The 24,008-nt window shown below is 37.6% G+C and overlaps 1 protein-coding gene across 1 annotated transcript; it reads left to right on the top strand.

Moving 5' to 3' along the window:
- The first annotated feature begins 18,788 nt into the window (after positions 1–18,788).
- Positions 18,789–23,343, top strand: LOC114465666 (uncharacterized protein C15orf61 homolog). Its single transcript, XM_028450822.1, has 3 exons — positions 18,789–18,939; positions 21,203–21,572; positions 23,004–23,343. The coding sequence occupies exons 2-3, from the start codon at positions 21,230–21,232 to the stop codon at positions 23,129–23,131; spliced, it is 471 nt and encodes a 156-aa protein (XP_028306623.1). The 5' UTR covers positions 18,789–18,939; positions 21,203–21,229; the 3' UTR covers positions 23,132–23,343.
- Positions 23,344–24,008: the final 665 nt, after the last annotated feature.

Below are 24,008 nucleotides of genomic sequence, written 5' to 3'. Positions count from 1 at the left end.
CCCAACAAGATCCACATGAACAAGTGTTTAGTGACAGTGGGAAGAAACAACTTCCTTTTAACAGGAAGAAATCTCCAGCAGAACCAGGTTCAGAGGTGGCAGCCATCTGCGTCAACTGGTTGGGGTTAGTGGACAGAAGGTCCAACAGAATAGGATAGAGAGATAGAACATCAGAATGTCCCAGACTAGTTGAGCTGTGAAGCACAGATCAGGAACTGCCATCATCAGCTTCACCACACCTGAAACAGAGCAGAGAGAGAGAGAAATGAGAGGAGAAGGCACTGACTGCAGAAAAACATGATACAGTATTATCAGGTCAGCCTGCCTTGGCCTTGGGCCTCACTCCCAGTGGCCTAGTCAACACTTATTGTAAAAGTGACAAATCTTTTTCCGTCTATTGGTAAGCTAACAGCGACTCCAAGGTCTGTAAATGCGACCATTCACAGATGAGCCCATATCCGCTCTAGTGGTTTGGTTATGTCATGATTTTCAGGCTCCATAATTGTGTTTAATTCTAATTGAAATGTAGTAATTGAGAACGGAATTGTAATTGACTTTCAGGGGATGAATAATAAGTGTAATTGGAAAAAACACTGGTCATCGTAATCTTAATTGAGTTGTATTTGAACGTGGACAATTAAAGACGTAATTGTAACTGAAAAATGTAATTGACCCCTACCCTGGTGGAGACCCATGACGGCCTGGCCTGTAGCAGCGCCATCGTCCTGTCTAGTGTCTACCTCTGTCTGGACCAAAATATGGAACAGAAGGTGTGAGAGAATGAGATCTGAGCTGAAGGCACATGGTGTGAAAGCTCTTCATTTTACAATATTGGTTTGAGGGATCAATTTTTAGTCTGGATCAGGGATTAGTATATATGTGCAGGTGTACTGGAGCCTCGTACGGCTCTCCTGGGATGGAGAAAATGGACGTGGCAAACTATGGCCATGGAAAACAAATGTGTCACAAAGCCATCTAATAAAGTGTCAGGTCTTATTGCGTCGATATACCGACTCCACCATTTAAGGCTTGAACTTTAACCTTACGATACAGAAACACTGCGAGGGCCCCCATCCTTCAGACTATAGGTCAACCTTAAGTGATTTGGCAGCTTGTGGGGGCTCTCCTGTCAGTGTTTAACCCTACACTGGTTACCTGGTTTATAAAGAGACAGAGAGAGACATTGGCTCATATGTCAGAATGAAACTCTCCTGAAAGCGTCGCGATTTATGATATTTGAAATGGACTGGTTTATGATGGTTTAACCCCTGCCCCCAACATGCGGCTACATTGACTGCCTATTGATCCAACGCTGTGTGTGAAAGGTTTCGATTTTAATAAGGTCTAAAAGAAACAGCTGAAGAATAAGGTCGACTGAAAAGGAAAAACAAAAACACACACATTAATGTTTTTGTTTTTTATACAAATAGTACAAATAATACAAAGATAAAATGTTTTTGGACTATAAAATATTAGTTCCTGAACTCTTCTTTCCATATTTTCAGCTGTGAACTGTAACCTGTACTCGCAGTGCTGTTTGGTCTTGATCATAGTTTCTCAAATGGGGGTACGTGTACCCCTAGGGGTACGCAATGGCACTACAGGGGGTACTTGAGAGGGCGAGAGGGTGGGAAATTGACAAATAACGTTCCAGTCTTGGTCCCACCAGGCATGATATGACCGAAAATCATTTTTAAAAAAACTATAGAAATAAATCTATTCAGGGGCCACTAAATCAGTGTTTTTCAACCTGGGGGTCGGGACCCCATGTGGTGTCGCCTGGAGTTTAAATGGGGTCACCTGAAATTTCTGAAAAATTAGCTATTTCTGAACAATTAATTATTGTTCTTTTTTTCATTATTATTATGAAAACAACACACAATATAAAACAACTGTATTTCCGTACTCTCACTTTGTCAATCTAGTTCAACTAAAATGCAGTAAAAAAATAAACATGATTAAAAAAAAAAAAAACGAATTCTAGTATCTGGGGTCGCCAGAAATTCTTGATATCAAAATGGGGTCACGATCCGAAAAAGATTAAGAACCAATGCACTAAATGCTGTTTCTTTCCACTTATTTGCAAAGTTACATTATTTAAAATGTGTGTTTGTCACACGTTCATTCCATCATTATGATCTATAATTGTTTTTAAATCGTTTTCGAAGCAAAATGTAGTCGGAAAAAGGGGGGACTTGGACTCAGAAATAAGAGAAAAGGGGGTTCTGGAGCCGAAAGGGTTTGAGAACCACTGCTTTATACCCATGCACTTTTATACAGATTAACTTTAAATTTCGACAGACTTTTACCGTAACCTATGTTGTTTTTATGGTAACTGTCTGCTTGGCTTGAATCTTTGAAGTGTACTTGAATGTTGTTGAGAGGAGCATGTGCAATTTTGACAATAAAAGGATTCTATATATTTCTATTCTATATTTCCAGCTGTGACCTACTAAACACCAACTCAAGCTCTTTACCTACTGACTTTAACATGTTTTGGTTGAACTTTACACTCCGTAAATCCATGGAAACCAGCAGATTAGTGGTGAAAGTAACCCTGTTCATATTTAGTGAAGCTACGGAGCTCCAGGCCTGTGTGTATCTGACCACAGACTCATCTTTGTCTCTCAGTTTTTCTCCACAAAATCCCACAGCAGTTACCACTAGAGGGTAGTATCTTCTGGACTTCATGGTGTTATGCACTGGAAGTAGAGCAATGTAGAAATTAATGTAGTTATATATATATATATATAAATATAAATATAAAAATGTCTTAAGGCTATTATTATCATTTATTTTTTATAATGCATTGCTTTTTTTCTCTATTTGTTTTCTTAATTTATATAAAACGAATATAATTTGCAGTCTTCACATAAACTAGATCAGTGGTCTTCAAACTTTTTTGGCTCAAGTTCAACCTTTCTCTTACTTTGAAACACAGTCTCCTCTTTGTCCGCTAACAACATTTTGCTTAGAAAACTATTTAAAAACAACTATAAATCATAAAGATGGGAGAACACATTTTAAAGAATCTCATTTTGTAAGTAAGTGGAAAGAAACAGTATTTAATGCAGTGGTTCCTAATCTTTTTTTGATCGTAACCCCATTTTTATATCAAGAATTTCTGACGACACCAAAGAAATTTTTCTTCTAGATTTAGTTTTTGATCATGTTTGAGCTCAGATTTATTTATTTATTTATTTATTACTATATAGTTGAACTAGATTTATATTTCACAAAGAAATACAGTTGTTAAAGAGTGCAGTTTAATAATAATAGAAATAAAAGTGAAGAAGAATTCCAACAATTTCAAAATGGTATTTAAAATTTTCAGATATTTCAGGCGACCCCACATGGGGCCCTGACCCCATGGTTGAAAAACACTGATTTAGTGGCTCCTGCGGCCTTCGGTCTAATTTTGTGCGGCCCACAAAACAAAATTGTAATTCATGAAGTTGGAAGTTCTATGAAGCCCAAATTAACGCACAAAACTCCAGAAACACAGACAAAGACAGCAAAATGCACAAAATGATAACAAAGACACACTAAGCAACCACTGAAACACAAAATAACAACAAAAATAGCAGCATTTCAAAAACGACCTCAAAGAGAAACAAAATGCCAAATTGCACAAAATGACAGAAAAACACACAAAAAGTCAACAATAACTCAAAATATAGCAAAAATACACAACAAATTGCCATGTTGTCAAGAAAATAGACAAAATGAATACAAAAACACATGAAATGTGTAAAAAAAAAACTCAGATTGGTCATTATTCTAAATGCTAACATAAATATTGATAATATGGCCCTCGAATCAGACAATCACATTTTTGTGGGCCCCAGTCTGGTAGAAGTTGCCCATCTCTGTCCTAGGGGTACACGTACCCCCATTTGAAAAACAAAGCACTAGAAAAATCATAGAAAATTGCTTTTAATTAAAAGTAGATAACAAAGACACACTAAACAACAACTTAAACACAAAATAACAACAAAACAGCATTATGTATAAAAGGACTTCAAAGACAATCAAAATGCCAACAAAATTGCACAAAATGGCAGAAAAATACACAACACAAATACAGTAACACAAAAATATAACCAAAGCACACATAATGACTCGAAAAACACACAAAAAGGCAACAAAAATTTGCCATATTGTCAAGAAAAAAGACAAAATGAATTAAAAAGCACCGAAAATGTCTAAAAACTCAACCTTTGTTCTTTCATTAATGCTCAGATTGGTCATTATTCTAAATGCTAACATATGACCCTCAAATCACACAATCGTTTTTGGGCCCCAGTCTGGTAGAAGTTGCCCGTCCCTGCCCTCGGGGTACACGTACCTCCATTTGAGAAACTGTACTAGAAGAATCATAGGAAGTCGCTTTAAATTTAAATTATTCTTTAATGTTAAAATTACAATAGTCAAACAAAATTGGAAATGTCATAAAGTCGGAAGCCATTTCTTTCCTGTTTAAAATAAAACAAAGATAGCCTTAAAAAAAAAGAAAAATCTGTCTCCAGTATTGACCTAAAATGGGAAGGGATTCACTGACAGCATAATTAAGAACAGACTATATTACAGCACATGCATGAATGGAGGCAGGGACATTAATGACAGGTTCTTTGAGACGCAGCCCTGTCAGGACTTAAACATCAATTTAGATTCAAACCTGTTGCTAAAAGCTGCCTACTTTATTTGATGGGAAGAAGTGGGTCACATATGTTTGCCCTTGCAGTCGCTCCTCACATTGTGGAGCCACGGGGCCCCAGCTGCAGCATCAGTGCTTTTAATGAAAATGCAAGGCAATAGAAAGCAGGTAGTTCAATCCAGGCCTGCATTTCCCACGGCTTTGTTCAGAGTGACAATGGGACACCAGAGCATGAGTTTCAGTGTTGACTGGTTTGAAGGAGCCGGTCCCTTGTTCTGGACCTGGTTTCAACCTGAGACATGGAGACTTTCCTAGTGCTTAACTGTTGTAAGTGGGAGGATGTACAGCACAGGTTTGAAATATTTTCAAGGTTACATTTTTATTCACTTAATCCAACTGTAACCATTTTCTCACTTTGGTTGCACAATAAATAATGTTTATTTACCTTTACAAAACAGGGTCCAATGGCACATTTTTTACTGTTTCTCTTAGAACGCCTTCAATGCAAAAAAATTGGTCAAAAACTTGGAAATTAAATCTTCTTTTATATTATATTTGGGATTTTTTTCCATCTTTTTTTCTAATGTTTGTTTACATCCTAACTTTTCACATAAATATTCAATTTTTTTTTCAAACGATGTTTTGCTTTTTTTTTTTTTTTATACATAAATATTTAAATAAACACAACATAAATGTACGTCCAACACAAAATTAGTTTGTCTTCATCTTTTAAGAGGAAATATTTGTATGTATATCTCATGCTTAATATACAGCAGAGGTAGGCAACTTTTATTACAGATGGGGCCACAAAAACGCAATCTGAGCGTTAGAGTTTTTATTATTTTGTGTATTTTTCTGTCTGTTTGTTGTTGTCTTGCTCATCATGATGCATTTTTGCATTTCTGTTGTCCTTTTGTGTATTTTTCCTGTAAAATATATGTTTTTTTGGAGTCATATTGTGTATTTGTGCTGTCGTTTTGTGTTTTTTGGAGTCTTTTTTGTTTATTACTGCTGTCATTTTGCTTGTTTGTTAGTACTGTGGGTTTGCAAAGTCATTTTGTCATGTTTTTCTTCTTTTTTTGTGTACTTTTGTTGTCATTTTCTGTAATTTTGTATAATTTTTGGAGTAATTTTGTCCATTAATGTTGTGGTTTTGTTCATTTTTGGAGTAGTTTTGTGTGTGTTTTTGGAGTATTTTTTGTGTTTTTCTCTTGTCTTTTACTGCATTTGTTTGTTTTATCTATTTTCCTGTTAGGGTTGATATTCAGCATATACATGTTGTGTGTGTCATTGTTCCACTGTGTAAGAAAATCATGAGGAAAATAAATATGATGTTGCCTTTGAACTGTTATCTTACATTTTAATGAAACACTGACAGATTCATCGGAGGTGAATTTAATTGCCACAGTCTGTAACACTATATATCGGAGGACATTCAATCCCACATGAAACAATGTGAAACCTTTTTGATAATGACTGTGGATGGTCACATGTCTGTGTGCTGGTGGAGATGAAGCACTCATGTTACAGGGACTGCAGGGTTCACACATGCAGGCACCAATTTGCATCCAGTGGCAGGAGCGCTTACTTTGACAAATAGGAACAGCTAAAGGAGGCAGCCACTGCCACTTAGTTATTAACAACTCTTTCACTCTTGATTTATTCACCACTTTTGAAGAAAGGGCATAGCTATTATGTTATTATTGGGAAAATTAGCCCTGTTTAAGGAGAAGGCTACGGCCATGGCTGACCCCTTAATATACTTATAATGATGCCATTTACCATCTATAACTGAACTTTACTTCTCTGCACACCGAAGGCAAACAGCGTGGCCCCAGGCAAACTGAATCTGAATTTACAGCAAACAGTGTAATTTGTGCATATGTCACCATACAATGGAATTAGGTTGTGTTTGTGATACCACTGAAGAAGAAAAGGTGCTGATCCTTCTCACCTCAGCGACCGCTGGTTGATTTAAACCAGGGATCACCAACCTTTCTAATACTGTGAGCAACTTCATATACTATATGTATAGTCTGAAGGGCTACCAGTTAGAAAAGAGCTTCTTAAATACTTAATGTTCACAGTTTCACTTTAATTAGAGGGTCAGACAATAAGGAAGGTTAGCAGTAACTTAATAATGTATGAAATGTTTAAGTTTCAACATGAAACACTTTATTTCTCCTAATTTATGCATTTGTTTCATTTTCATAGAGAATCATCATCATGTAGCATTTGTAAAAAAAATTACAATTATGTCAATCATTCTGTCCAGGGACTGCAGATGAAAAATAGCCTTTTGGCTGATTCTGGTATATTTTCGGTATTGATATTATTGTTAAATAAACCAATAAATGAAATAAAATGAAAATCCAGTTTGCGTTAAAAAATAAATTTAAAAAAGAGGGTTTTGTTCATATCATATTATTATATATGACATGCCACATCACATACAGCAACACTGCAACAATGTTTGAATTAAAATAAACATGAAAAGATGGTTAATTTGAGTATTTTCCAGTATTTATCTTAAATGGGACATATCATGCTAAATCCACTTTTTTAGCCCTTAAATGCATTTTGATGTATATTTAGATTGTTTAGAAGTACAGAAAAGTTCAAATTAATCTCTTCAGGTGCTCCGTTGATATCTTTATATTCTGTTTTGGCCACATATCTGTTTCGATTTTTCTATTGTCTATTACATTTTTTGAACAATGACGTCACAGTATTTGCAGCAGAACTGCCAAATTAAGACATCGACTCCAGACCCAACACTTTGAGAAATCCGCCATTTTTATTTCTCGCTTTTATTTTGTAGTCCAAGCTCAAGGATGCCGAAGTCGAAATGTTCGGTTGTTGGATGTAGTAACCCACACGCTTCATTACAACGTCTCCCAGCATCAGAACCTTTTCGAAGTGCCTGGTTGAGTTTTATTTTTCATGGAAATGTACCCACATCTGTGGGTAAGGTCATTTTTGTGTGCGCAAAGCACTTCAAGGATGACTGCTTCTGCAACCTCCGCCAGTATAAAGAAGGATTTGCTGAAAGACTTTGTCTGATTGAGGGTTCAATTCCTTCTATCTTTGGAGACGACGAACAGAGCACTTCGGTAAGCTGTAAATAACGCTAAAAAGTGTGATGATAAGACGCCCCTGTCATTGTTTTGTTAGCATTAGCAGTTGCGCCGTCTTCATATGTTAGCGCTGTGTGCTAGTTTTAGATCCTTGATGATATGGCCTACGTGATTTAATTTAAGTCTAAAGTTTTCATTAGTCATTTCATTTTGCCATTTTTGTCTCAGTAAAGACTGTATAAAAATGCATTTCGTGACGTTAGCTTGGCGCTAGCATTAGCTCGGCGCTTGTGTTTGCTCACTTGTTAGGGTTCTGCAGGTTCATCATCTTCATTTTCATCTCGCTCCACCGGGTCAGACTCTGGCTCCAACATGTAAGGCTGGATGGACAAGTCTTCTGTTGTTGACATTTTGTAAATAACCTCTGAATAAAAAGTTTATGCGCCGCTACATAGCCGTATCTCTTCTATCAAACTACAAAAATGGCCGAACAGGGTGGAGTTGAACCGAGTGTCACCTCTGCAACCTGGAGAGGGGGCGGGGTATGAAGTGTCTCATTTGCATTTAAAGAGACCGCACCAAAACGAGTTGCTCTCAGAAGCACATCAGAAAAGGGGTAGAAAAGGGGCCTGTGGAGCTATAATAATGAGGAATTCAGACACAGCATTGCAGTTCCACTTTACATAGACCACAACTGTATGATTTATATGTAAAAAGGAAGGATTTAAAAGCATGATATGTCTCCTTTAATACTAACTACATCTGTCATATGTATTTATTTTTGTGATTTAGAACCCTGGAAAGTAAATCAGATTTTAGATGGTCATTGGTGACTAGAGCTCCTGAGGGCCCCTCACATGGTCCATGAGGGCTACCTGGGGCCCGCAGACACCGTGTTGGTGACCCCCTGAATAAACACTTCACTATTGCTTTGTTCGAGATTGGAACATTTTTGAATTGTTACTGCCTTTTGCGACTCCTTATCTTCTGTCTTCAGGTTTGGGCAGTTGATCTGAACATACTGTATCATAGAGTGACCAACTAGCCATGACTCAGCTGTTTCTGATGATTGCTGCATGGAGGAACGTCCAACTGCACCACCAGCTTTTTAGAACACGTCCAAAAAACGCTCAACTGAAAATGATATAGTGTCAATGCTAAATTCTGTTCATACTAAAATACAATGTAGTTTTGGTCAAAATGTAGTCATCAGAACTATTTCAGTTCTTTTTGTTTTAGTCAACAAATGACATCAATATTTATATATAATATACAGATTAACCCCCAACTTCCACCAGATCCATAACTGCTGCCTATCTAATGTGGAACAGCAATGGAGCTGATAGGTTTCCTTTAAAGTTAATGTGTCAATTGCCAGCACATACATATCTGCTGAGTCATGCTGGAGAACTCTGCAACAGATACGCAGACCTTTTATTTTTCCCAGATGCCGAGCTGTGCTGCATATATTCAAAGATAAGCCTGTCCGGGACTGAAAATACTACACATAATAAAATAATCAGTTTTCAAAATAAAATACTCCGTGTTCAAGTCGGATCGTATTTACATTAATTTTCTTATCCTCTTGCTCCTTTTCAGGGTGGTAGGGGTCTGCTGGTGTCTATCGCCAGCTTCCTTCAGGTGCCAGGGGGCGGGGCTACACCCTGGACAGAACGGCAGGGGATCATATTTCACATCCGGTGTAAGAGTTTAGGCATTTTTTTCAACATTAAATTACCATTGATCAACATGATATGGGATATTAATCATGTTTGTGAATACACGCAGACACATTTAATGTGATCGATGCGTAAGACCACATGATGATCAAATGGGTTCAGATTGGATTTCATCCCATGTGACGCAAAAGTTTTGTTTTTATTAGACGACCAAAATATGAACACATTTTAATGTAGTTTTTGTTTACATGTATTTTTTTTAAATTAGTTGTAGTGTCATTATTGTCACTCAAAAAAATGTAGTCAACAAAAACGATGACAAAAATAATTAGTCGACTAAACTAATGCTTATTATCAACCCCGATATTGGTCATATGTAATATCGGTTGACATATGTGCTGTTGGATAGGACAACATATTAAAAGCTAATATGGTACTTTCTCAATAACAGAAGTAGAAAAAGTATTCCTTTTTTTGCACAGATGATGTTTATTTGTGGAATACATAGTGTGATTTATCACATTAAAAGTAGCCTAAACATTTTATTTCCATGGAGATATGGACTATGCAACATAAAATGATGTTGGGGGAGGACATCCCTACTATTTAGTGCTTTTTTGTTGTTTTAAATAAAGATGTCCTGATCCGATATTGATATCGGATGTCAGTCCGATATCAGCCAGAAAACGAATATCGGATTTTATCGGACTGCGTCTAAAATGTCCGATATAAGTGCTGCGATAAGTTTTTGTTGTTTTAGTCCCCGCCCTCAGTTGTTCCCATCATATACTGACAGTAAAAAATAATTGAAGTTAACTTGAATTGTTGACTATTGTTTTCTTTTTGAGTAACATCAATTAATCAAGGCTATTCTAACATTCCACACTACAGAATAAGTAATAAAAGTATGTATGATTCGTGCTGATATTGTATCGGATCAATATCGACATTGTCCAATACTCTCTAGTTAAATGAATAGATTTTCCTCTTTTTGACCCCTTAATGCGACATCTATTATCAATTAATACCAGTTGTTACTGTTACCACAGTAAGTATTCTATTTATCTGTTCATTAATAATTATTAAAGGTGTGACGGGATATCGTGCCACAAGATATCACAATAGTCGAGGGTACGAGATGCGAGGGGGGGACAGATAAAAAAAAAATCTACATTATCTGCTACACATCAGAATGCTATAGTTTGTTTTTATTTTTTATAATTCATATTGTGTATCGAGCCACCTCTATTTGTTATTATTCATCACCAATGTATTATATGCAACAATAACAAAAAACAAAGGGTTCACGCAAATATTTCAGAGTTGGATTAGGATCCGATGTTGGTACTAAAACCAAATGTGTTGACGTGGTTGTTGCTGATTCTGATAGAAAGGTGTTAGAAAACATAATAGACCTCAGTCTGTTGTGAACGGAGCTTTGGAAGAAAGTGGACAGTTACTGACTTCGTGCATCAGAGTGGGATGAAGGTTTATAATAACCTGTAACCTTCTTAATTATGAGGCCCAATCAAAAATAAAATCGAATAGTGTACAGAATCTACTAGCTGAGTGTTCTCTTTGATGCACATCATAATGAGGTGTCTTTAAACTTTGGGTGAGCATCATATGCATTGTTTTTTAAAATCATGTAGACAATTATAAGTGTTAAATATTATAACACTACTTTATTACGTTTATTTTGTATTGGAAAAGTTCTGCATTTTAAACAGGCTGAGACCTGGGAGCGTATAGTTATTAGACTCCAGTAATCACAAAGATAGATCAGTGTTCTGCTCTTCATTATTGTTAAATACAACCAAATACTGTAATTACGCTGCGAGCTCAATTGGTGTTTAGGTGCTGAATTCATTATCATTTTGATTGATGAGCCTAAATAATCAACACATTAATAATTCATACAGTTTCCATTATGCATGTGTATGCATGCTTGAGCACCTCATCAACCTGGTGCCAGGCCTTAAACAATGAAGCTCTTTTATTAGCGCTAGGCCTGAGTTTACGCTTGTTAATCTGCCACTTGTATTATTTTGTCAAACATTTATTTAAAGTCCGGCCTCCTGCTTCAGTGCAGCCGTGGAGCCGCTGCAGTGGTTAATGGCTTAAGTGTTGGCCATCATTAGGGACCTGCATATTACAAACACAATTAAGTCCCGGTTGGACACTTTAATTGTTGTGTATTTGACAGCTGCAAACACACGGCTGTCACAGCAAGTTACGAGTCATCTGCAGAGCCGTTTCTCTCTCAATGGTGGTGGAGAACAAGGGACAGTTTTATCCTCTTGAGGTATAGGCCACTTTTAAGTAATCAACCTCTCTCAAAGCTAAAAAAAAAACAACAACAACCCATCTGTTATGTTTGGTGCAGCTTTGTAGTCCATCCATCCAGGAAGGAAGGAAATGTTCAGCCCTGTTATTGTATTTAAAGAAAAAAGTGTGTGAAACATATCAAGCTCTTGTCTTTTCTTGTCTTGGCATGTCTTCTAAACATTAATTGTTCCTCTCTGCAGTTAATTAAAAAAAAGGCCCAACAGTTTACCACATGTGCCCCCTCCTCATCATGTTCACTAATCACATACAAACTCCACAGTGACCCTCAGGACATGCACAGCCATCTCTGCTCTATTTGATTTGTGTACAGACTGCACCACAATCACACACAGACAACATTAATAAGGGTAGCTCTTGTTTTCTTTTTATTTAGATATGCACATGATGAACATAGCGTAATTACAGCAGTGAATTTTACATTTCCTCAATATATCACACACTTCTCTCTCTTTTGCTATTTGTCATCAATTTGCTGTTCTTCAAAGCCACTTGTTCCATTCCAACCTCTCAAGGTCATATAAACATGTGTTCCTAAGTATTAGTGTTATAATCGTACTGGATCTTACATGTCTATCCTTTTTGTGTGTTTGTTATTCCGATTCAGAGGAAGCATTAGAATGATGTTAGATGAAGAATAGACTTTATTGTCATACATGTACAGGTACATGACCAAAATCTGTTCTCTGCACTAACCGCTTCCTGAGGAGCAGTGGGCAGCCAATGTGCACCAGTTGCTCAACATTTCACAGGTTGGATTAGAACCGGTGACCCTCCAATAAACCTTTTCACACTCTGGAACTGCGCATGCATGACCTGGCAAGGTCATAGGTCAGAGGAATATAAACGTCAACAAACTCGTTCGGTCTGTTGATATTTCCTACCTAACAGCGATTGTACTTTTATTCCAGAGATCTTTAATTTTAATAGTGTTTATATTATTAATATTACACATATTCAGACTCGAGGAGGGAACAGAGTTTTCCGCTGATGCTACTTTCGGCCGATCCAAGCACTTTTAAAAACTGATGGGAGCAGCTTAGTAGCAGTATGGAAGAAAAGGGCAGTCCTCTCGCTTCCACACAGGTGACCCCTGATGGACGAAAACACAAACTACCTGTCCCAAGGCTGACAGATTGCACCACTCAGTGGCCAAATCCATAGCGCCAAGCGCTCTGGGTGAGGGTGGAGGACTGAGCCCTCCGCCTGTGACAGCCGGTCCCTGAACAACGGGAGTTGCCAGGGGCGGGCGCACAGCAGCCGGTAGATCTCCGCCAACCAGTGCATAGCAGGCCAATGCGGAGCCACCAGGATCAGATTGTGGCCGTGCTCCCTCACACTGGAGAGGGTAGGGGGAAGCAAGGCTAACAGGGGGAAGGCATAGAGCAGCACCTGCGGCCAATCGTGCACTAGAGTGTCTAACCCGAGGGGAGCACCCGTGTTGTGAGGGAATAAAAGTGCGTACTGCGCTTTACCTTCCGCTGCGAACAGATCCCCTGCGTAACGGGCCCACAACTGTTCTACAACCTCCGGGTACAGCATCCACTCCTTGTAAATCGGTGCCTTCCTGGACAGCAGGTCTGCGCCTGCGTTCAGGGCTCCCGGGATGTGCATCACCCTCAGCGAGAGGAGACGACCACAGCCCCACAGGATCAATCTGCACACCAGCAGGTGCAACCGACGGGAGCGCAATCCCCCTGATGTATGCTACCGTGGTCAAATTGATCGTCCTCACCAGGGCATGGTGGCCCGTGAGGAATGGAAGGAAATGTCTCAGCAATAGAAACACCTCTGAAAGCTCCAATAATTGATGTGAGAGCGCTGGAGGCTCACATCCCAGTGACCCCTCACAGACCGCCCCTCGTGCACCTCACCCCAGCTCATCAGACTGGGGTTCGTGGTGACCACTTTCCTGGACGTGATGGTGCCCATATAGGCATCCCTTGTGTCAGGAAATCGGGGCGCGCCAGCAGCACAGAGCCCCAGCACACTCTGGTGTGATCATCATCCTCTCACGGGGTTCCGCCCACATGAGGTCATCCACAGCTGGAAACCTCCATTGAAAATGTCCGTTCCTCCTGGTAGCCTTCGGGCCAAGCCGCGGTAATGGGGAGGCGTGGGCGTAGGAGACCCTCAGGTGCACTCTCGAAAGCAGAACAGGTGGAGCTGGAGAACAGGGAACATCCAGCTGTGTCGCTGGAAAAGATGAGGGGAGCATGTCAGGCTGCTTTCTTCCTTTTCCTGACCTGGGCCAAGGCCGAAGGCTTCCTGGACCAGCCGAAATGACCATGCTGAGACAGCGGGGCGGGACAGGTGCAGCTGGAGTGCGCAGAGCTTCCAGCTGAGACAAGGAAGGAGAGAGGAGCGATCAGGTCACTCTCTTTTTCTCCCTTCGCCAGATTGAGAGTGCTGGGATGACGGGGTGAGCCGGGGCACAGACAATTTATGCCTCGTTTATGCGAGTCCTGGGAAGTAACCTGTATGAACGCTTGTCTTTCTTGGCGTCGCACAGGTGGGGATGGAGCTGGGATTTTACGAGGGAGACAGAGGCGGAGAGCCTCATCATCCTTCTTATTTGGCTCCCATCGCTTTCCCTGCGGTCTGGACCGTGCAGCGTTGGACACGAAGACACAGATCGGTGACAATCGACATCTCTACCCACATTCGTAGGTCCTGAGTCGGCCCAAAAACGTTGCATAGCTCACCCTAATAGGCTGTGAGCAGGGGGAGGATTTCGAGCATTCACTGTAGCATCACACATAGACACTGACCAAGAGGCTAGACCGGTGGTGGGAGTCCCGGCAGGAAGAGAAGGAGTGGCCAAAGCTCACTCTTTTTTTTATGGATCACACATGGTGAAGGAACTCAGAGCCGGCAGCATATAGTATCTAGAGCTGGTGTGCTCCCCTCATCTCCATCCCGAGAGGCAACGGAGGCCACAGGCTGTAGAGCCCAGGCCGGAATAATGAAGGAATCGTATTCCTCTTCCTCCTCTGTTAAGATCTGATCTTCATCTTCCCCCAAGTCCAGTCGAAGGACATCTTCCTCCAGTGGAGGAGCGGTAGCGAGGTCGAGCTGGGATCCCCAGCTGGAACCGAGCCTCAACGCGGGCTCCACACAGGTCTACTAGCTTGGCGTGCCAGCCGTCTATGGAGGATCTTTACCGTAAAAACGGCGCAGTGACGACAGCAGCCGGGGGCGTCGAGAGCCCGCCGGATAGTTCCAGCCGGAGGCACCCTAAGCAGACCTGGTGTGCATCAAGCAGTGCAGTACCGAGCAAGGAAGCACTGGTCGAACTGGTGTGATCGAGAGCAAAAAGCATCCAACAACAGCATCTGGCGACGGATTCCAAAAGAGGGTCTGCCTGTGGACAGTTAAGCTACAGGCGCGAGATAACGCCAAGTGAGAAGAGGTTTTTGAATAGCGTTGTATCATCTGCCCACTCTACTTATAGTAGGCGGGACTACCTGTCGCGGATGAATACATTTCACCTGCCAATCAGGATTGGCGTAATGAGATTGGGCTTCTGAGGAATGACCCAAAGGCGTATATCCCATAGTGAGACATCAAAACGAATGTTATGAAAGAGAACCAATGTCTTCAGCTCAGAAGTAACATTGAAAACTGTCTGGTTTAATCCAAATCTACATATAGAACAAATATCAGCGGTTTGCGTAATAATGGAAGGTCAGGAATCAGCAGAAAACACATGTGCACATTGCAGAAACGTAATTTAGGGTGTATTTATGTTGTACATATTCTAAAATGAATCTATGTCTGCACAGAGTAGCCTGTCCTGAATATAGATATAGATATAGATATGTGTATGGTCATCAAGTCATTAGAATGTCATTGACACAGTGGATGGTTCAGTATAATTTCTATTCTATCCTACAGAGAACATTTGGGACACATTCCAAAGATAGGACTCTGAACATCAAACTCCACCAATGAAGAAATACAGAAAAATCCTCCTAACAGTTATATATCAAAGTAGATCTTATCTTCCCTTGACTATTCATATATTAGTATATATTTCATCCCCTAGAAAAAGCTTTTGTGTCTAAGTTTTGTTCTTTGTTGTTTCTATGTTAGATTAGGTGCATAAAGTAAAACTTTTCAAGTCGAAGATGGAAAACAATCCTTTTACAGGATTAAGATGCCACCTCTGGCTTTTTAAACGCTGCAAACTCTGAAAGTTGTTAAGCAGAGGCTTATTTAGCATATTTATCACTCAAATCCTCTCAGACTTCTCCATGCTTTAACAGTTAAATCAAGCTGTGCTCAACCCCCAAAGACTGAAGACGCTTTCTGCTGAAACTTTCATTTGTCTCCCACGATCAGAGGAACAAGGTGATTGTTTCTTAGCTGGCAACGTGGGGATCATTAGTAATCTCGTTTGTTCCCAGTGTCGTTAATAGAGCGTTCTCAGAGGTTCTCCAGGGAGTTCTCATGACCTTTGCACAGAATCCGTCAGGCCTTCATTAGGAAATATCATCTTCCAAGATGCAGGACAAACCAATTTCAATCTCTACAACCATCAGTCATCTGTTTAAAAAAAAAAAAAAAAGCATGATTTCTGCTGCATTTCATCAAATTCATTGATCAGTTTAAAAAAATGAATGAATTTTTTTTATCAATTATTAGTTTACTTTTTTTTTTTTTGTATTTCTCTGTTGTTTGTTTTTCGGTTAATATTGTTGTGTATTATGTATGCTTTGGTTATTGTGTTTTATTTTGGGTATATTTTCTTTTCTATGTGAATGTTATTTGTACATTTTATTTAATTTGTTTGTTGTACTTCACAACTGCCATGTATGTATAGGGAAGAATAGCTACTGCTTTTGCAATATAGCTAATGTAATCTAAATAAAACAAAAAAATGTTGTAAGTAATTATTCACAAATTAAACATTTGTAATGAATCCTATTTTACTTGATGTTTGAAGGAGGGACTGAAGGACAAGAAGGGACTATGACTCACACGTCAGAGTAAAAATGGAACACATCGACTAAAAGATATATGATTAATTTACTTTAACTCGATCAAAATTCTAACTTATAAAGAATTATATTAACAACCAAAATGTGTGATTACACACATTTAGTTTCAGTTTCAGTTTTCTTTCAGTTTTATTTGTTTGTTTCAGTCTAACAAAAACATTTTTAAACATAAATCACAATTTAAAGACTGAAACAGGCAGATGCAAAAATGCTGAACATAAATCATAACATTCAAGTTACATTTCTCAATAATTCACACAAAATAAATGCAACAATTACATTTGAGTTGCCTTTTTTCAAATTGTGCAAGAAAAATAAATGATAATAATAATTAAAAAAATATATACCCACGTGTACTTTATTATACAACATATACCAAAGAACACACATATTTCTACTGCTTCACATAACTCTCCAAAATACTATTGTGTCATTTTCTTTTTAGAATTAGTGTCACTCGTTTTTATTTCTTTATCAACAGTATTCCACAAATGAACCCCTAGAACAGACAGACATTTGACTTTGACTAATTTACTAATCTTGCTTGATTAAACAAACACTAAAACACACAAAATGACCCAGATCTTGACAAAATGTCATTTAGATATTTTTGTCACTTGCACTTTCATACTTTGTTATTATTATTCTTTTAATGGTTTTCTTAATATTCTCTTACTTTTATATGCTTTGTAGTTTTTAGCTTCAGCTCATTGTTTCGCTTTTATTTTTGGCTTAAAAAACAATTTAATTAAATGGAAGCAAATAATTTAGCAACTAATCAATAGCTCTAAGAAATTATAAGTTTTGCCAACACAATTTTGGCCTGTGTCACACTTTTGGGACCAATTATACAGTATATTTGCTGCCATATATTACATGATCTGAGCCACCAACATGACTGTGTTAATCACTACACTGAGAAGTGATTCATTTTGTTGCGGCTGATCAATGCATGTCATTGAGGTAATGATTGAGCACATAAATCAAACAGATGCAACGATATTTTTCTACCAAATCAGATTCACAGCCTTTGCCGACGCTTTGTCTTCTGATATTCTGTTAGTCCCTATGGTCACCCTTCTGTTGAAAATGTTAATTAAGCACAGATTTCAAATTATGATTGAGTGTGTACTTGCAATTCTGGTTGTACAATGTTTTCTACTTGTGATTCAGCACAAAACTAATATTGCTGACCTGTTCTTTTTGATGTCCTGACAAACAAAACCGTAAAAAAGGTTAGTTTTCATCTGGAAAAAAATGGGCTAAGAATCAAAAGAATACATTATTATTATGATTAATATTCTTCTTCTGATTATTATTATTATTATTATTATTATTATTATTATTATTATTATTATTATTATTATTATTATTATTCAGAATCAGAATCAGAATTCCTTTGTTAATCAATGCTTACGTTACAGCCACTTCAGAAAAATCACAAATGACAAAGACGAAAGAAAGAATAAACATTAAATAAGTGTAAAAGAGTAAGTAAAAGATTGTTAAAAAAGAAGGATCAGATACACACACATTACAGTAGTGAAAAATAAAGTAAGATTATTATTATTATTGTTATTATTATAATCATTATTATTATTATTATTATTATTATTATTATTATTATTATTATTATTATTATTATTATTATTATTATTAACAATAATAATAATACAAATATACAAATTATATACAAATATGATAGATATTTACAAAATATACAAATATGATACAGACAAACAAACAAACAAACAACAATAATAATAATAATTATTATTATTATTATTAATACATTTATATTATTTTGTGTTATTGTATTTATTTAAGTTTTTTTTTTTTTTTTTATACATTTTTAAAACTCTTTTTAATCTAAGATAATGGCCTTGTTGTCCTGTATTGAGCTTCATACGTCCTGGGAAATTAATAGAATTTAAAACTACTGCTAGCAGTATTTTTTTAATCTTATTTGAAAAATAAAAGCGAGAAAATGATTGAAAGCGGAACTTTTAGCAGCGCTGCTGTGTTTCCCACCGGAAGACTGAAGCCGGTGCAGCAGGTCACATTAACTGCATTAGGATTGTTTTTCTTCAATTTAATGATATTTACCGTGTTTTAACTCGTAATGAAGCCGTAGAATGGCCGTTGGCATCGGGAGCAGCTGTGAGATCAACCATGTGGTATGTGATGACTGTTTTCACACTTTTCGGAGCTAAAAATAACATTAAAATAGGTTCATGTTTAAAGTGTTTCTAGCCACCTTTATCATGAATGTTCTGAATGTCAAACTCAATTCCCGCCCTTTGGAGTTTCCATTTTGACCCGCAGGATAAAGTAAAAAAAAAAATTACATTACGAATGAATGTGTAAAATGTAAACGATTGTAGATATCGCAGTACCACAAAATACACATTCAATTAAACTTTACAACATTTGCGAAGGGCTCACATGTTTATATCACATGATGGTAGTCATTTTTAAAGGCAAATTGTTGAAAAAATAGTGTTTTTTTATTTTTTTCAAAATTCTGCAGTTTTTCTCTAATTCTTCCACAAAGTTGACGTAAAATAAATACAAATATATCACAAAAATCAAGTAAATTTAGGTGATATGAAAGTTATTGCTTAAATGATGTCAGTGCCCTTACATACTTCTCACAGCATTTAAACGTGGAAGTGCAAAGTAAGGCACATTAATGTTAACATTTCTTGTTTTAACACTTGAGATCAAAACTGGTCTGTATTTGGCCCCTGAATTAAAATGAGTGTGAAACACATGTTTTAAGATGAATCAAAAAGTCTCCAAAAATAAAATAATCATAAAAGTAACAGAATATGTCCTGTTTCTGTAAACCCACCTTTTGACCGCAGACAATTCTTGTTCAATACGAGTGTGTACAGTTAAAAGAGATTTTTATTTATGAATGCACTTATTTATTAGTTCATTTATTTTTTAAGAAAATAATAGTTGAGACTGGTGCACACAAATACCTGCAGATCTGTATAAATGTGGCTGGATCAATAGTTTCACTCTCCAAACAGTCAGTCATCTGAACATCAAACATACATCTACTCCAGGGGTTCTCAACCTTCAGGTCAGGACCTCGTTTGGGGTCGCGAGACACTGGGTGGGGGGTTGCCAGAAACTTCAAATATTTTTTGAACAATTTGAACCCATTTTTCGCTTATTTTTACCCTCTCTGTCACATTGTAATGCCTTTTCTGCAATTAATTTTTTTTTTTCACTTTCAAGACATTTACAGCACTTATAAACCCTTTTCACCACTTTTCCACCTAATGTCACATGTTGACCCATTATTGGCCACGGTCACATGACGTTTTTTAATTCTGAATTATTTATTCCGAATTAAATCATTCGGAATGAAAGTGTTCTGCGTCGTGTGTACGTGGAAATGGTAATTCTCGAACAAGGTTTACATGGAAAACAGGTTTATTCTGCTTTAGTTAATTCCGCTTTAGGTCTTGGGGTTGGGAAGGTTCTGATTGGACAGGGGGAGAACGTGACGTATCACGTCTATCAGGAAAAACACACAACAAAACTTTTATTGTCGGCTGTAACACAGAACACCACACATGAGAACTGTTTTCACCTTTATTTTGATTGTAGTTTTGAAGCAGCAGCTCAACAATAACACACAGTGTCAGTTTGGACCGCGGAGCGGAAGAGAGATATGAACTAATCACTGGTAAAAAGCCCAGTAAACCTCTGGAAAACAATAATCAGGAATAAATATTTGCTCCCTGGTAAAGACAGTAGCTCTAACAACAGGTAAAATAATAAACTTGGTGATATTACAGTCTGTGAATACAGTACGGGGACGCATTTACTCCACCTCTGGGTCCTAGTGCCAGCCGTCTGGTGAAGCCTGTTCCGTTTACTGTGTTTACCGAGGTCCGTGTGTGTTTAATAAGTCTGTGTGAAAGTCCTCATGTTTATGCCTTTGTTCATCCACTCTTTTCATTTCATCCAAGTCTTTAAAGGCTCTTATCAGATAGTGTAGGCTGGAGTCCGGGCCGCCGCCATCTTGGATTATGTCGTCACCAGCGCATCATTGCCGCAAGTCACGCAAGCGCAAAACGATCCGAATGAACTTAAAGCAGAATTAACCAAGTAAAGTGTTGACAAGAATGAGGAATTATTAAAAACGGATGAAACCAGCCAACTAATTTGGAATTAAATTAGCATTAGGAATTATGTGTTTACAAGGTCAGGTTAAAGAGGAATTCAGTTTTATTTTGCTTTAAATAGGAATTATAGCTCCCATGTAAACATGGCCATTGTCACTTTTAACCTCTTTTTGCCATATTATATGCTTATTTTTGCCAATTTAACCACATTCACAATTTGTCATACCCATTATTTGCCATTTTAAACTAATTGATCCTACATTTTTTCTGCGTGTGCGTGTGTCTGAATCCACAGCTTGGAGATTGATCCTCTCCCTCAGTGATGAGAGACCTCCTGAGGAGGATCCACAGCCTCTTCCTGAGGCTCGTCCTGTTCCCCAGCACTCTGAGCCATAAAGGTCCACGTCCCACCTCCTCCGAGGTGCTGACTCAGCACCTTCTACAAAGAAAGCTCCCTCCATGGACCTCCTTCTGTGTCCGCTACAGCAGCGTCCACAACGACCAGTTTGGACTGTCAAACTTTAACTGGAAAGTCCAGGAGGTGAACTATCACATCCTGAGGACAGGCTGCTTCCCTTTCATTAAATACCACTGCACCAAAGCTCCACAACACGACCTGGACTTAGAGGACAAGTTCTTCACCATGTTGAAAGTCATTAACCTTGGTCAGTAATGGACTTATCTCTACAACAGTGATGCCCCAACCTTGTAGTTTTCTCATGCACCGTTCTCATTTATTGAGAGAAATTGTGATTTTTTTTTTTCGTGTTCGTTCTTCCTACACATTTCAGTCACAATCACAATTACCGAGTCTGATTTAAATAACCTAATAAAAGTTAACCTTTCTCTTGTGTTAGCTTTCTCTTAGCATCTCTAATGCTAATGGGTCCTAAATCAGCTGTAAAATACACTAAAAACAAATATATATCATCTAATTTATTTCCTATATATTGGTTACCTTGTTAAGCTTCCTAATCAATGAAAATATAGGTTTTAATATTTTTGTGTCAGTACACCCCTCAATTTCAATTTTTTTTAAATGCTAAAATGTGGGAAAGCTTGATATGAAACACATTTTAATAATTGTTAACTAGGGGGACCACCACCCACTTCCAGGCCCCACCAGCCAGCACTCTACCCCAGGGACGAGGCACCCTGCCTGGCCCAGGGGCTCCACAGATGCCCCTGGTCCCACGGATGGGAGTTGCAACCGCGTTCCAAATGGTAGAACTGTACATAGAACTGTAACATGGTTCCTTCAGTTTTGCATTAAATCATAATTGATGTCTTTTGTAGAATTTGAATGGCAATTACAATTGTAAAGTCAATTATCTAAACTGAATTACAATTTAAATACAATTACGACAGCAACAGATTTTTTTATAACAATTACAATCATAATTACGCCATAATTGTATTTAATTATCAACTACGCAATTACAATTATAATTGACCGCAACCCTGCCCTGAAGTGTATGCATAAAATGGGTCCTAAAGTAATATTTGCGGACACAGGCACACACTAACTTACAGAGGTAAATATGAAGGTATTTTGTCTGTGTGCGTATGTCACTTATAATATGTATATAAACAACACTGTACTGCCAGCGCTGTTAATTATTATTATTTTTTATTAATCCTTTTTTCTGTCAGTATACACCTCGATTTCAACTTAAAAAAAAAAAAAGGTACAATGATCCTCAAGAGAACTAACGATAAACTATAATGGTTTACTACATAGTATTATGTGTAAACCATAGAACTATAACATGGTTTCCCAGTTTAGCATTTAAATACAGTACATTGCAAATAACAATTTTTTAGAAAATGTTAATGCCAATTAAAATTACTAAGTCAATTATCTGAACTAAATTACAATTCATTTACGATTACAACAGCGACAGATTGTTTTCAATTACGATTATAATTATAATTGCATCATAATTGTTATGAATTAGCAAATACGCAATTACAATTGTAATTGACCCCAACCCTGATTAATGTTTCCACATAACCCCAGCAACACATTCACGTGCCCCTTATTGGGAATCACTGCTGTACAATGAAACTTTATCTGTAATTCTGTGTTTTTGCAGGAATCCCATGTGTGGCCTATGGCATCGGGTGTTGGATGGTGGTCGGAGCCACTGAAAGCGTGCACACCAGTGCTGGACCTGTCACTGTCTACTTTGCATACAAAGAAGAAGAAGGTGCACAATACTAAAAATAATTAAAAATATATATATCTATATACTACATACAATATGAAACCCAGCATGATTTTAGGCTTGGTCCTTGTTTAAAGTGACATTCCTCAGAGGTTAAATGAATAATGTTCCACTTTCCTCACCGTGAATCCTTTAACGGAAACGCAGCAATGTATGACCGCTGTAACTGTACAGCTTCAATAAATTATTCAAGATTTGAAGTTACAAAGGCGGAGTCAGTTTATACTCATTATTATTACACTGATACACAATACACTGGGTGTTTCTCCGGAAAAGCAACTTTCCTTTAATATTTAATGCAAAGGTTAGGATTTCTCTTGGAATAGAATGATTGACACAATTACTTTATGGATTGTTTGTTGTGAATAAAAGCTTCTACATTCAGACTACGGTAATTTAATTAAAAATATATATATAACTGTGAAGTGTGTTTTAGTTATGGGCAGAGTACTGATAGAAATATATGCAAATATGTGATTTCTATTCGAATCCATCACAGAAATCATATAAAATGTAATTATTATTATTGCTTTAACTCATTGTTGTTCTTTAGTTTTAGAAAGAAAGCAATACACGAGGAGGAGGAAGAGAAGAAGCTATAACTAAAGCATTAGCAAAAAAAAACGAGTACCAGATAATATTGGTCAGTTTTTCTCATACCTAATGTTTCTGACTATTGTTCTTTAAGTATTATCACTTGATCAACCATGTCTTAATATTCCAAGAGACAGAATAAGTAATGAAGAACAATCCGTGTATCATTCGTTTTTCATTATGTAACAAAAACATGAAAAACGAAAAAAAACCTCATTATTTGATATTTGTTTCCAAAACCAAAATAAAAAAATGGAAAACGCCTTGTTTTTCAAATTC

Source organism: Gouania willdenowi, chromosome 6, assembly GCF_900634775.1.
Source record: "Gouania willdenowi chromosome 6, fGouWil2.1, whole genome shotgun sequence".
In the NCBI taxonomy this organism is placed as follows: Eukaryota; Metazoa; Chordata; class Actinopteri; order Blenniiformes; family Gobiesocidae; genus Gouania; species Gouania willdenowi.
Note: the sequence above shows the minus strand (reverse complement) of the source record. Positions and strands in the feature narration are given on the sequence as shown.

What these genes read in the sequence shown, in the direction of transcription:
- LOC114465666 (XM_028450822.1), top strand. Translation starts at nt 21,230, where the DNA reads ATGAGAGACCTCCTGAGGAGGATCCACAGCCTCTTCCTGAGGCTCGTC. An exon ending in GTTGAAAGTCATTAACCTTG is followed by an intron (nt 21,573 to 23,003) that starts GTCAGTAATGGA and finishes GTGTTTTTGCAG; the next exon opens with GAATCCCATGTGTGGCCTAT.